The sequence below is a fragment of the Scardinius erythrophthalmus genome, assembly GCF_964197995.2.
Source record: "Scardinius erythrophthalmus genome assembly, chromosome: 3".
In the NCBI taxonomy this organism is placed as follows: Eukaryota; Metazoa; Chordata; class Actinopteri; order Cypriniformes; family Leuciscidae; genus Scardinius; species Scardinius erythrophthalmus.
This window is the reverse complement of record NC_138223.1, coordinates 53510484-53526254: the sequence shown is the minus strand read 5'-3', so window position 1 is coordinate 53526254 and position 15771 is coordinate 53510484. Positions and strand designations below refer to the sequence as shown.

The following is a 15771-nucleotide window of genomic DNA, read 5'->3' as shown; positions in this document are numbered from 1 at the left end:
AATATTTTGGATATTGTGTGTGTTTCGTGTTATTTTCTTTCTCTCTTCAGAATTGGGGCAGCCAGTAGCAGGAAGTAAGCGTCTCTTCCCGATTGTGGTGGTGGGTTCTTTTGCCTGAATGCTGTGTTCACAGTGAGGTGTGAAGTGAGAGTGCAGTGAGTGTGCACGTATGATCGCTATATCCGTTCTGCTAAAGAGAGCCAGCGCCCCATTCTGAAGTGAGTGTCTGTGTAATTTTGTGTTCAGATTATTTTTGATTTATTGGTGTTGTCTTAAATAAAATTTGATATGTTTTTATGGAGAAAATAAAGTTTTGTACTATTTTCTACTCCATGTCTGATATCTGACTCTGATCAACGAACCTCTGAGCCTTATTTAATTAAAGGGCATTTCCCCGGAAAGAGGCCCCCGGGTGGCGTAGTCGGTAACTTTCTTAAATCTTTAGTGTACCTCTAATCAAAGCTGCCACACAAAGAAAAATGTGATCTGATGGTGTTGGTTATATTATGACAATCATCATTTGAACTTGATCACTGAACTCATTAAAATCCTTCTTATGTTGTTGGTTAGTGAATCTACATAAATGCCCAGAATTTTTTATATAATATAAAGGATTTCTTAAAAGTTGTTTAAAAAAAAAATCTTTTAGGCACACACAGATGTCAAGATTCAGTCTATGCATCTCAACAATGGTGAGGAGCAGAATATTAAATTAGTAAAAGTAAATTACATAGACAATTCAGATCATAATTTATTCATACCGCAATGCATGATGGGAGCCATTAATGAGTTGTGATTGGTGGCAGCCACTGCAACATGCTTTATTATTGTCACCATTGTTGAGATTCACAGACTGATTATTGATGTCTGTGTTTCAAATGAATTTATCTGAATGTCTTTTGATCAGAACAATGTTTATTAAATATTTTGAATTATAAGTAAAGTACTGATAATCATAGGCTGAAGAATCACAGAGCTGCTGCTAACAAGTTAAACCAAACTATCTAGCCTAAATAAGTTTCATATTTCAGATCACAGCACGATTATGTCAAAACATTACCAACACTATAAGATAACATTTAACTTTGAAAATTTATCTTTTATAAATCAATAACAGCAGACAAACAACAGTAAAAATTGAAGTAAACATATAATGGTCTATAGCCCAACTAAAGCAAACACCCATCACCTTAATGGTAACTTACAATTTGTGATTTTCTTCTTCAATGATTCTGCTTGTTAACATCAGGTGTCTTCAATAATGCTCAATCATCACTAAATTAATCACTTAATTATCTCCTCAGCCCTAAATGCCGCTTCATCTGAAAGCAGGTGATGGTGATTTACTACTAATCAAGGAACCGGCTTTACTGACGAGATGCGCATAACAATATCGCGATTTAAATCGCCCAGCCCTACTGAGTCGTTCAAACTAAACTCACTTTTCACTTCCGTAGCCTTTAGGATTCACCCCAGCAGACACAGCCACCACAACCAGAGCAACCGTATATCCAATCACACACAGGAATCCACTCCTAAGCACCCCCCTCCTTTTGGAGCTGATCTGTGATAGGTTCTTCACACAGATGAAGAGCAGCACAGCTTCAATGAACATCCACACAAAGCCGGAGAGAAAGAGGAAGTGCAGCACACCTGATATCATGGCACACAACACCTGGAGATCATGAGAGACGGTTATGATGATTCTCAGTGAGACTGTGAGAGCTGTAGGGTAGGGCTGGGCGATATATCGCGCGATATTGTTATGCGCATCTCATCAGTAAAGCCGGTTCCCTTGATTACTAGTAAATCACCATCACCTGCTTTCAGATGGAGCGGTGTTAAATTAACACTCCTGGGGCTGTGAGTGTATATGAGTCCACACTCAAGAGTGTAAAGTGTTAAAATAAGAGTGTTAAATTAACACTCAAGACTGTTAAAGGTAATGAGATAATTAAGTGATTAATTTAGTGATGATTGAACATTATCGAATACACCTGATGTTAGCAAGCAGAATCACTGAAGAAGAAAATCACAAATTGTAAGTTACCATTATTGTGATGGGTGTTTGCTTTAGTTGGACTCTAGACCATTACATGTTTACTTTAATTTATACTGTTGTTTGTCTGCTGTTATTGATTTATATTAGTTAAATGAACAAAGTAAAGTGTGATCTGATAGTATTGGTTATGTTTTGACATAATCATGCTGTGATCTGGAAAAGAAATTTATTGAGATAGTTTGGTTTGATTTGTTAGCTGCAGTTTTGTGATTCTTCAGCTTACGATTATCAGTATTTTACTTGTAATTCAAAAATATTTAATAAACATTGTCCTGATCAAAAGACTTTCAAATGAATTTATTTAGAAACACAGACATCAATAATCAGCCTGTGAATCTCAACAATGGTGACAATAATAAAGCATGTTGCAGTGGCTGCCACCAATCACAACTCATTAATGGCTCCCATCATGCATTGCGGTATGATTAAATTATGATCAGAATTGTCTATGTAATTTACTTTTCCTAATTGAATATTCTGCTCGTCACCATTGTTGAGATACATTGACTGAATCTTGATGTCTGTGTGTGCCTAAAAAAAAAAAAATTAAAACAACTTTTAAGAAATCTTTTATATTATATTAAAAATTCTGGACATTTATGCAGATTCACAGTAATGCTGAAACCAACAACATACATCGAAGTCAGAAAGAAGGATCTTAATGAGTTTAATGATCAAGTTCAATTGATGAATGTCATAATATAACCAACACCATCAAGTCACTTTTTTTTCTTTGCTCATCTGGCAGTTATAACTCAGATACAACAGCCAAACAAAGTCTAAACTAAACACATAAGGCTCAAGAGACCAACTAAAGCAAACACCCATCACCACAATGGTAACTTACAATTTGTGATTTTCTCCTTCTGTGATTCTGCTTGTTAACATCAGGTGTCTTCAATAATAGTCAATCATCACTAAATTAATCACTTAATTATCTCATTAACTTAAACACTCTTGAGTGTGGACTCATACACTCCCAGGAGTGTTAATTTAACACTGGATGTTTCGCTGTGTACAAAGAGCCGTAGTTAACTGACAAGCTGAGCCATATCGCATTAAATATCGCTGGCGATACGTCCGCGATATTAATGCGATATGGCTCAGCTTGTCAGTTAATTACGGCTCTTTGTAGTAAATGCCGCTCCATCTGAAAGCAGGTGATGGCGATTTACTACTAATCAAAGAACCGGCTTTACTGACGAGATGCGCATAACAATATCGCGCGATATATCGCCCAGCCCTACTGTAGGGCTCCTTCATCATTCTCACCTGATGACGGCGTATGAGGCTCAGGAACTGTTGTGTGAGCAGGAACAGAAGGTGAGCCAACAGAAGACTCACGCAGAGGTTGATTCGAGCCACATTATTCACTCCAGGACTCCACTGACAAAGGGCAAAGGTCAACAGGGCCAAACTGAAGAACACCAGCCCAACTGGCACACACACCAAATTCAACACGTCCAGCGCTGAGTCGCTCTGAGGAAACATGTCAGAGTACATGAGTGCCAAATCTGTGCTGTTCTTCAATGCTCACTATAAATGTTCTCGTACCTCTGATGGGTGGCTGGTTTGCATGATGAGAGCGAATGTGGACAGATGACCACAGGAACACACAGTGTAGCTTCTGTTGGTCTCTAAAACAGAACAACCATCTACAATCCACTCGCTGATGTTCCAGTACACACAGGACAGGGAACCTTTGGGGTCAAACTCCTGCAAAAAGAAGAAAGAACATGCAGAAAATAGTATAACACTGAATATTAGATGTTTTCAGATGTTCATCAGTTCTCAGGTTGGACAAAAACACATTTCAGTCTCTCACTCTGATGTGTTTGAGGGTGAAGTTGACTGGTTTGGTGAGTTTAGTGTTGGTGGTTTTGAGAAGAGTAGCTGAGATCACAGTGGACATCATGGTTTTATTCGTGTTAGTTGATGTGTTGAAGAAGTCTGGCTTCAGTAAATTCTCCATTGTGTTATAACTCATGAAAGCCACAGCAGCTGATCCTGTGTGACAGAAACAGAAGAAACTTGTATTCAACACATTAAAACCTTTAGTTAAATGTGGTTTAGTGATATATCTTCTAAAAATGTTTTATTAAAAATGTTGTATTAAAACACATCTCACATACTTGTTTCATTGTTGTTCTTGGCGATCTCAATGAGATCGATGTCCACAGAACAATTTGTTGTGACAAGTCGAGGGATTTTATCTAAGGTGACACTGGATCCAACCATGAAGACTTCAACCTCTGATTTAGAAAATAAACAGTCATTTTTTTTGTTTTTTTTTTTGTTTTTATTAAAGTTGATTCAATCTGCACAAATGTGCAAAAAACAAAATAATAACTAAAATAATAATAACAAAAGACTAAAATAAATTAACTATTTCATCTAATTACTAGTTTGAACTAATCAGTTAACTTTGTTCACAGCAAAATCCCCAGAGTTAAATTAAGTAAATTAACTTTTAACACTCTTTCGATTGGGACAATATGTACTCTGAGCAGTGTTGATTTAACACTGGGGATTTTGCTGTGTGCCTGTAACGTTGTAGTAATCATGAAGACATTGATTAGCTTGTTCAAGTGTGTTTGATTAGGGTTGGAGCTAAACTCCAGGAAAGTGGGGCCTAGTCCACACGGACACGGGTATTTTTATAACCGGAGATTTTCCTCCTGCGTTTAAAAAAAAAATCCCGTCCACACATGCTCAGTTTAAAAGAAATCTCCGCCTACATGAAAACGCAAAAACACACTATCAAGCAATGTCAAGAGCATGCCACACCAGCAGGCGGCGATCGTAAAGCCACGTTGGCCAATCAGAAGCCTGAATCAGAAGCAAAAACCCCGGTTTTACTGTCTACGTGACAACACTGCAACTGCCGTTTCTGGAAATCCTCACCCTGGCAGGGGTTTTCAAAAATGTTCGGTTTCAGTGACCTGATACTGCCTTTCCACGTGGACGAACGGCCAAACCGCGTAAAAAAAGTCACGGTTATAAAAATACCCGTGTCCGTGTGGACAAGGCCTGGATCTCGTGGTCCAGAGTTGAGAACCCCTGCTCTAGACTATATAAACTCCCTGATATCATATATAAGCTCAGTTTCATTATCAATAATAACAGTTTCTCCACTCACCAACAGCAGCAAGAGTAAAACTGACTCTGTCATGTGTGTCTGTCGGCTTCACCAATGTAGAGATGAGTTTCTCATTGGTTTTTAACACACGGTTTCCGTTGGAGGCTAGTACAGCTGGGCTGACTGATGATAAAGACTCTGAAATCTCTCCTGAAGCGTTGAGGACCATATTCAAAATATTGGTCACATTCTAATTTATTGATCAGAAGAAAAAATAAATAAATACTGTGAATGTAAATATTAAGAAAGCGAATTAATCAGACCTGTGATGTTAATCATGTAACTGATGATTACATTTGATTTGATTATTTAAAAATAATTCTCTTGAAGACTTACAGTCAAAGAAAACTCTTGATCTTTAATGTTCTCGACCTGCTCTAGAAGATTTTGAAGCTTTTCAGTCTGACTCTGAAATCAAAATTGAGAAGACAGAGTCCACAAACTCATTCTTTCAATTGGCTTTTGTATGCAGAGTGTTCACAGCTTATATGGACTGAATGCCCCATAAACCATCAGCAATTATTATAAAAGCACATTCATATTTCAGATTACACACATATCTAAAATGCACATGTTATTGCACTGCTTCAGTTTGGACAATTATTGATAGGAGTCTCTACAACTTCAATTTCAGAAACTCAACTTACGTTGCTTCCTTCCAGCAGTGTTATATTTATACCTGCAATGACAGAAATCAGCATGAAGACAATAATATAATAAACTGCAAAACTTTGAAAAATAACTATTTTATTAAGCAGCAATTTCAGCAAGATTGTGGATTCCGCAAGATTTCAGTGGTGTACCTCCTTCTGCGTACCCCCTCTCTTCCACTTAAACTTCAGTCATACCTTTTCCATTAAGGGACAATATTTGCCCCCTAAATTTATTTCCCAGTGCTTCTTTTTACCTTTATGAATACATTTATGAAATAAAAAATTTTTTAAATGAAAAATGTTCAATAGAGGAATATTCAATGACGGAAAAACGAAGTGGTTCTTTGAAATATAAGTCACTGTCTTCTCAATGAGCGAGTCATTGAGTCATTCTTACATTCAGTAACAAAGCAACTAGCTGTATTTATAAATGAATCATTGAATGATTGACTCACAATTCTTTTCAAAGCTGCAGAATTGTTTACGAAACACCGGTTTGTGCTGTAGTTCTGCTTTTCTCTTTCGTTGGAACTATTATTTCGTTGCAAAATAAAGTACTGACAGAACTGTGTTTAAAATACACGTTTTGTTTGTTGACCTGTTGTATGATGATACAATGTTTGCCATCGTGTGGATATTTGGGAACAATTGCATTCTTGCTCGTTATCAACATTAATATCAATTTTATTGATTAGATATAGCGTATTCATTTTTACAGTGCAGAGTGAGAGATTTAAGACTCAAACTTTCTTTGATGCAAAAACACCTTGTGCGAGTTGTTGTATTTAAATGCTGCTATAATTAATAAAGTAAATTGAACTCAGAAATTGGGCTCTATATGAGTTCAGTGAATCAGGTCAAATGATTGTGAAATAGTGATTATGTTAAAACACAACCAACACCATCAGATCACCTTTTCTATTTGTTCATCTGGCTGTTATAACTCAGATACAGCAGCCAAACTAAATCTAAAGTTAGTGATTTAAGGGTCAAGAGCCCAACTAAAACAAACACTGATCACCAAAATAGTGACTTAAACTTACAGTTTTCTCCTTCAGTGATTCTGCTTGTTAACATCAGGTGTCTTCAATGTTGGCAATACAAAATAAAGAGTTCTTAATTCATCTTTGACATCTGTCTGTTATTCAGATTTTTTTTTTTTTTTTTTTTTTTACTTTTAAGGAATTCATTTGATTAATTATTACTAAATTCTAATTTGTTAAATTTAATTAATAATATTGCTTGTAATCTGTTGCCACAATTTAATTGATTAGATATAGCGTATTCATTTTTACAGTGTGTGTGTCTTTGTTCTTCATGTGAGTACGTACTAAATCCCCACTTTTGGTGTGGTGTCGAGAACGGCAGTAATGTAGCACGGCAATACTCTGCACACAATCTGTCATATGCTCACTGCCTGTCACTTATCACTTATCAACAGATAAGTAGGAGTCAAAATGAAAGAAAGATTCAATTTGTGAAATATTGATCCAACACACAAACAAAGTACAATATTGGAAAATCAACCATGTGACCATGTGAAGAAATGACCAGAAATTGACCTATCGGTAAGCTCCGCCCCTCTTAGTTACGGTTGCTAACTCGGACAAACAAACGGAGTGGCTAACTGTCTTACAATGAGCTAACTGTCTTACAATGACAGCTGTCAGTGTGAAAACCTTGTCCCAAGATGTTTTCGATAAATTTTGGATGCAGAAGGACCACCTCTCGTCGAGGAGCATTCAAGTGGGACTTAAATATGCCATGGAGGGATAAAAGATTATTAAATAAATATGGTGGGTAACAAGATTAATTTGGAAGCGAGGGATCGGATCAGAAAAACAATATCTAGGATCAACACTGTTCATTTATACCGCAGGGTAAGTTTAAATTAATTTACATTTAAACAGTTTAATATGGAGAGGCTCTCCCAGTCAACTATTTGATCTCTCAGTGATCAAAGCATGAGCTCTCAGGATACTCGTGATGTGGTCACAATCTGAGTTCACAGTGAGCTAAAAGTGTATCCTCACAGCGCCCTCACTGTGTGCTCATGCTATAGTATATCAATATCAAACAAAATAATAAACCATCAACATCTAAATCTCTATTAATTCTCAATAAGAACTTTTGTAGACGTCTGACAGAAATAAAGTCAGTCTGGTTAGTAATAAGTGAAGCTGGTAATGCTGTTTGTGGAGTTGTTTAATCCTCCTCTGCTGAGATCTTCACAGATTTAATGTCTTCTTTTATTTGATCTAAGGCTGTGGCTGAAGTCAGTTGTATGTTTGGAGAATGTTCTTATGAGAAAGATCTGTTATCAGGGTGTGCATTCATACTGTGAGCTCACCATGTGACACCACGCACGTCCCATCATTGCCTCTCTCATCTACTACGCAATATCACAGTTTGACATGTCTGTCATTGGAAAGTTACACGTGGTGTCATGAATAATTAAGAGCAAGTGTCTTCTCATTGGATAAGAAAACTCAGTCACATGAATAATTATGAGACACCGATGAGTCATCAAAGTACTATAGTGCTCTGACACGATGAAGATTTTAAACCCGGAAGATGAAAATAGTGGAAAAAGCTATGGCAGGTGATGTTCAGATGTTCCCCAGTCACGCGAGACACGACAGACACTAAATCAGGGCATAAAAGAGAGATTTAATATCCCAAAGTATCTTTATGGCACAGCAGTACTGCTGTCCATCCTTGAGTCTCTGTGACAGTATGGGCTGTTTAGTCTAATGTAAATCATGTCAGCTATGTTTTGTATGTTGTTAAACAGCTGTTATTAACGCTTCACTGATGTCAATGGTGTGGTGCAAATATAGCACTGTATGTGTGACCAGCAACACTTAAATACACTGTTAAATACAGTCTTCTAGACTGCAAACAACGAACAAATGATTTTTAGTTAACTAATTTTACAATCAGATTTTGATCTTTAAAATAATATCAAATGGCTGCATCTCACCGTTACCAATGTTCAGATGTATCACTGAAATCCACTTGGTGCATCCTTGAGTCTCTGCTATAGTGACAGTATGGGATGTTTTATCAGATTTAATATAATCTAATGTAAATCATGTCAGCTGTGTTTTGGTGTGAGCGGCTTCTCTGTTAACAAAGACTGATAATGGAATAAATATAAAATGAAAAGGTATTTTACAACAGAAAGACCTGAACTTTTGTGTACAGATAATGTATACTTTGTGTTTTGAATGAGCGATTTCTCCATAACTGAGACAGTGTTGTGTGTGAGGAAGTGATGCGGGTCAGCGTCTGTGGTGTGAACACACGCTTATCATCATCTACAGAGGATACTGTGGTTTCTGTTATCTCGCCTCTTTACATCCTTACACAGGGTTCCCACACCTTGGTTAAACACTGCGAGCCCTAGACCTCCCAACTGAGTGGGTTTCTGTACGTGCACTTTTGCTATTCGGGGAGTCTTGTAAGCCCAAATAAACAGTATGATAACTGAATCCAAAAGCTTGAAAAAAGATACAGGTATATAAGTAGGCACATTTTGAAAAAGGTAGAGGAACTGTGGTAAAGTGACCATTTTAATTTAGCCAATCATAGATAGTGGAAGGAGCCTCCATCGCTCTATATTATCTTTTAATCTGTCAATCTTAGCCAAAAAGTTTAATTTTTATATTTGCTTGGGGTTCTTTGGTACCACAATGCCAAGATATGTGAAGTGGTCTTCGACTTTGAAAGGTGAGGGACCAACCTGGCTGGAATTTGTGTGTCTACACTGTTAGCCCTTGCTGTAAAAAAAGGCGTAATTCAGACAGTATCATACCATTTTCCATTAAAACAGTAATATACCGTAGAAAACAAAACTAGCCTACAGGAATATACTGCAAATGAACATTGCTCAAAGTCGACACTCAGAGGCTGTTTTCCCAATCACACCCTATACCCTCATTCACTATTCCCTACATTAGTTCACTAATAAAGTCCACTTGACAGAGTGAATGAAAAGAAGTGAGTGTATTGAGACACTGATGAACACCTGATAAGCAGAATCACTGAAGGACAGAGAAACAAGAACAGAAAAAAGAGAAACACAAAAACTACAATTGACTTCCAGCAACACTGAGTGTGAAACCAGTTTACAAACCAGTTTACGATTATTTCTTTCATACATGTACAAAAGTTCTTGTTGAGAATTAACAGAGATTTAGTTAATAATAAAGTTTGTTGTCACCATGATGGAGATCATTATTTGCTTTAGTTGGTCTTGTCTCTTGACTTCTTACCATTCATCTCTCTCTGACTGCTGTAACAGTGAGTTCATAAAACACATGTTATGGCAAGAAAGAGTCAAGAGGAAGATGATCAGGTGTTTTTATTCTTTTGTGATGATGTCACAGTCATCTTGGATTATCTGATTTTCAGATTTTTTCTGTATATATTCATTGAAATTATGGGTATGTCATATTTAGCATAAATCTGAGTATCTACAAAATGAAATCAAAATTTCTGTAATCATGTCTTCTGAAAAATAACATTCATATAGTGCATTCAATTTTATTTTACTCCTGCTTGACTCAGACACACACAGATATCAACAATCAGCACATGAATCTCAACAATGGTGAAAAGTTTCATGTCGCAATGCATGCTGGGTTCCAGGATAATATAAAACTCCCAGCATGCACTGCTGCATGAATAAAAGAAAAAAGAAAAAATATTGCCACCATTGTTGAGATTAATGTGCTAAATTGTGATATCTCTGTGTTTCTAAAACATATCGTAGCTTTTTTTTTTGGTTTATGCATGATGTGTTAAAAAAAATTAGTCATAGCAATTTATTGCTGTAGTTTCACAGTAGTGCTAATGTAACATTTTTGATTGAGGATAAAACTATGAATGAATAGGAATTAATTCCTTAGTGAATGAACCGGCAATATGATGAATTTGTCACCATAAGCATTACAACCGCAATCATTCATAAACTGTGTGTGCACAAGTGTGACTTGCAAAAACACAGTAGCAAAAGAAAAATGAATGTTTTAGCATCAGCATCCCAACTAAAGCAAGCACTGATCTCTATAATGGTAACTTCAAACAAACATTTTCAATTAAACATCTTAATAACAACTTCTGTAGATGTATGACAGAAATAAAGTCATACTGGTTAATAATAAGTGTAATAATGTGTAATGACTGGAAGTCAGTTGTAGTTATTGTGTTTCTCTATTTTCTGTTCTTGTGTTTCTCTTTTCTTCAGTGATTCTGCTTGTTAACAGCAGGTGTTCATCACTAATGCTCAACAATCACTTACATATTCACTTAATTATCTCACTGCAACACTGCATCAATGTTACTTTTTACTCTTAGTAGTGTGGATTTTCCTGTGGGGTTGAAAGGGTTAACAGTGTAAGATAAAAAAAAAAGTCACACCCACAAAATGTATTTTACAGTAATAAACTGTAAGTTATAAAACAGGTTTATACTGGCAACACTGTTGCCAGTAGTTTACTGTAAAAAAAATTTTTTTGGTCACCGTTGTGCAGAAGAGTAGAGCCTGAGCTTCAGTCCAGGAGAAGATCTACAAACATTGATGATTTGCTGCGTGTTGCTTTATTTAACAGGCGGTGACTGTGTAGTTGCTGGTCCAGTGGAAATATCTTTATGTTCAAAAGTATTTTAGTGGTCTCAAATGAAAGAAGTTCACAGTAATACTTTGCTCACGTTATTAATGCATTATACATTTTAGTTAATACATTTAAATGACAGTTGGTCAATTTAAGGCAGTCGGTTTCTGCAAGTGTAATTAGTTAACTTGAATTAGAATTTAGTGCATTTTTACAGAAACAAACTAGATTACAGTAAAGAACTGTACAATTAACAGTATTTTGCTGGCAACAGTGTTGCCAGTATTTTACTGTAAAAAAACCCGGTAAGGTCTAACAGTGTAGCAAGTGACATAAACTCACTTTTGGACCAGTTAATAGTATACCCGGAAATTTTACTGAAAGCATTAATATAATCAAGCAAATAGGGAACTGATTTGCCCGGATCAGAAAGATATGTTAATAGATCATCAGCATATAGACTAACCAAAGCTTCATCCTTTCCCATCTTTATTCCATGTATATGTGGGTGACTTCTAATCCCTACTGCTAGTGGTTCCAACGCAATATCAAAAAGAAGAGGGGAAAGAGGATATCCTTGCCTAACTCCTTGATGCAACTCAAAAGGGTTAGATTTGTTTGCGTTTGTCAGAATGGATGAACGAGGACATAAATATAGAATCTTTACCCACTTGATAAAACGACTTCCTGACCCAAATTGCACTTCGGTTTTAACTGTAGTGCAAGTGTGGTAAAGTGGACTAACAGAAATACTGAAAACTGCACTTGTAATGTATCCAAATTACAACACTAGTACTAACGTAAATAATTTGGTAAGAATATGACGTAGATATTTAAGTATCTTCATCAATGGTTGATCTACTACAGGGGCCTTCAATTCTTTTCCCAGAGATCTGTCTTCCTGCAAAGTTCAGCTTCAACCCTGATCAAACCCAGCTGAACCAGCTAATGAAGATCTGCAGAAGCACAATCATTACAGACACGAGTTTGATCAGGGTTGGATCTGAACTCTACAGATCTCCAGGAACAGGATTGAGCACCCCTGATCTATAAAATAATCCTGTTTGCAAATCTACAAGAACAGAATAAACCTGGCTCTTCATTCTATTTCCACATTCAAGCAATAGTTTTACAGACATTTATCAAATAATTTGAGTGTTGAATCTCATATTTGTAGTTTATAATGACGTTTCCTCCTGAATATCCTCTCACTTTCCTGATTTGTTGACCTGTTAAACACAAACCCAGATAATTTGTCATGTTGTTCCCGATATAAACAATATGTCACTTTGCAACATTTATTAATGCAAGTCAAGATTATGAGTTTAAGTCTTACATCAAGAGACAAAAAGGTTGTTGATGGTGTCTGTAATGAGTTTCACATGTGAATGTCAGTAATTACAGTCAGTGTTGAGTATCGTGATGTTGTGGAGATCATCATGAGTTTGAGGGTCTCAGTTACTCACCTGTTAAAACCTTCAGATTCACTTCAGTGCGGGGAACTTTTCCAACTCTTTCAGTTCCACAGTAGTACGTCCCAGAATCCTCTTCACTCAGATCTCTGATGGTCACAGTGAAGACTGCTGAACTTGTGTCGTCATATAGAAACAATCTTCTAGAATGAACCCATTTATTTTTTGTATTGGTCCTGATTCTGTCTGACCACTGTCCTTTACAAAAATACTTTGCATTGTCTGTAAATCCTTCATCATATTTGCATTTGATTGTGACTCTGCCTCCTGAATATCCTGTCACACTCATGGAGCTCACGACACCTACAACAAACCAGCATTAAAACACTTTAATATACACAGAAATTAACTTTCCTCAACAGTCAATAAAACAACATGAAGTTAAAGACTTTCCTCATCAAATCTGTGCTGTTTTTCATGATTTACTCTGAGTTCAGATTCTTACCAGGAATCATCAGCAGAGTGAAAGTCCAGATGATCTTCATTCTTCTCTCTTATTAAATGATCTTCTCTGTTGTTAGTGGATTCAGTTCTTCTGAAGCTCTCGATGTGTGTTCAGAAGAGTTATGAGTGTTTCTTTCCTGGTTACATGTTTAACATGACACAGATGAATGTGACAGAGACGCCCACTTCCCCTGAGAGAGAGAGAGAGATAGAGAGAGAGAGAGAGAGAGAGAGAGAGTGAAAGAGAGAGAGAGAGAGAGAGAGATAGAGATAGAGAGAGAGAGAGAGAGAGAGAGAGAGAGAGAGAGAGAGAGAGAGACATTTTTTGAATTTTAAATACACCTTTATTGTCTTATTGTCAGTCTTGAATTATTCACACTTCATCCAACATTTTTTTATTTCTTTTATACACATATATTTAAAAAGTCAACACCAATTCATTTCTCTCACATAAAGTACACAATACCTCATCAACACACCAGATTTCTACTTGTTCTCTAGTTGTTTTGTGCGCACGTGAACGTCATGGCAACGTACAACACAAAGCACCTCACGCATGAAACACTTAACATAACGCGTAAATGCGCGTAGCTAACATAAATCAAGCAAGTATGCATGGGCCACGAAGTGTGGGCAAAATAACACATTAACGGACCGGAGGAAATAATATGGATTTTATTATTTTTTTTTTCAGAAAACTAAATAAACAAAATAAATTCAAGCACTTCCAAGGAACTGTATCTATTATGTTCATTTTCAAAAACTTTCCAGGGCCTTGAATGTTTTTTTTTTTCAGATTCACAAACTTACAAGGATTTCAAGGACCCTTGGGAACCCTGCTTACAACACGTGATACAGCGCTCTCTCAGACACACACAGACCTCTCTGATGTTACTGATATATTAGTTATGATTATATGTGTTTTACACCATATCTGTGTGCACTGTCCACTTCACTCATGCAGAATATTCTGACTTACCAGGTTTAATTTCCAGGTTAATCTCTGTGTATTTATCAAGTTTTCCCAGTCCTGTCACACCACACCAGTATTTGCCTTGATCCTCTGTTCTCAGATCAGTGATGGTGACGGTGAAGATGTGGGTCGTTCTGTCATCGGTCAGAGAGAATCTCCTGTCTTTAGCTGGATATCCAGATTCAACAGGAATGTCTTTATTGCGTTCTGGACACTCACCTCTGCAGAGATACTTATTCTTCTCTTCATATCCAGACTCATAGGGACAGCGTATTTCAACTTTTCCTCCTTCATAACCAGTGAAAGTCAAGATCTCCGTTGTCTCACACGCCAAGACTAAAAACATAAGAGAGAGAAACTCAGCTCAGAGCGAACATGGACCTGATTGAGAACAGGTGCTGTTTTAGAAAGACCCGGAAACACAGAATAAACTCTTACCTGACATGATGAGCAGGAGAAATATGAGAAGTTTATGATCACAGATCTGGATCATTTTCTGCTTTATCTGTGAGCCGCTGGTGGCCTGTGTTATGAAGAGCTGCTCTCTCTCTCTCTCTCTCTCTCTCTCTCTCTCTCTCTCTCTCTCTCTCTCTCTCTCTCTCTCTCTCTCTCTCTCTCTCTCTTCTCTCCCCCCCTCTCTCACTCACTCACACACACACACACACACACACACACACACACACACACACACACACACACACACACACTAATTCACACACACACACACACACACACACACACACACACACACACACACACACACACACACACACACACACACACACACACACACACACACACACACACACACACTCACTCACTCGCACACACACACACACACACACACACACACACACACACACACACACACACACACACACACACACTCTCTCTCTCTCTCTTTCTCTCTCACTTCCGGTGCGATTGTTGAGCAAGTGTGTGCGGGGCGGTGTGAGCGTTGTGCAGACTGGTGTGAGTGTTACAGTTTTTTTCGATTGCTAAACGAGAGTGGGCACAACTGGAGTCACATGTGCAAAACTCTAACTACAGTCTGCACAGCAGCAGTTCATGTGGACCAAACTCTAGTTCGTTTTTCATTGCTTGAACACAGTTTTCAAAACTCTACACACTTATCCCATGACTTTAACCACAACCTGCACAACACTTTGGATTTACAGCACTTAGTTCAAATGCTAACACACTGCTGTCAAAACTGTGAACCACACATTCAAAACAGAATAGATTTCAGCCTTGTGCCTTTCAAACACTGCTGATTGCAATCTCAGCTGAAAGGCTCCCATACACAAAATAAATATATTTGAAATATATTTTTGGAATATATGCAAAAAATTGGCCCAATAAATATATTTTAGTTAAATATATGTAAATATATTTCACACTTACTGTAAC

General features: G+C 37.1%; 1 protein-coding gene and 1 pseudogene across 2 annotated transcripts in view; one reads left to right on the top strand and one right to left on the bottom strand.

The window, feature by feature from the left end:
- LOC308688879 (adhesion G protein-coupled receptor E3-like) overlaps nucleotides 1-14854 on the bottom strand; it is a gene marked incomplete at both ends in the record, with an annotated part of 30752 nt that extends 15898 nt beyond the window's left edge. Inside the window, 9 exons of the mRNA XM_081362318.1 lie at nucleotides 1443-1675; nucleotides 3335-3541; nucleotides 3617-3778; nucleotides 3888-4069; nucleotides 4195-4314; nucleotides 5202-5351; nucleotides 12939-13247; nucleotides 14368-14697; nucleotides 14800-14854. Of these exons, the coding sequence (XP_081218444.1) occupies nucleotides 1443-1675; nucleotides 3335-3541; nucleotides 3617-3778; nucleotides 3888-4069; nucleotides 4195-4314; nucleotides 5202-5351; nucleotides 12939-13247; nucleotides 14368-14697; nucleotides 14800-14854 (1748 nt within the window). The remainder of the gene's footprint in view (nucleotides 1-1442; nucleotides 1676-3334; nucleotides 3542-3616; nucleotides 3779-3887; nucleotides 4070-4194; nucleotides 4315-5201; nucleotides 5352-12938; nucleotides 13248-14367; nucleotides 14698-14799) is intronic.
- Nucleotides 1-15771, top strand: part of LOC308687966 (dnaJ homolog subfamily B member 1-like) — a 57827-nt pseudogene that overhangs the window by 23856 nt on the left and 18200 nt on the right. The gene's annotated exons all lie outside the window — the stretch shown is intronic.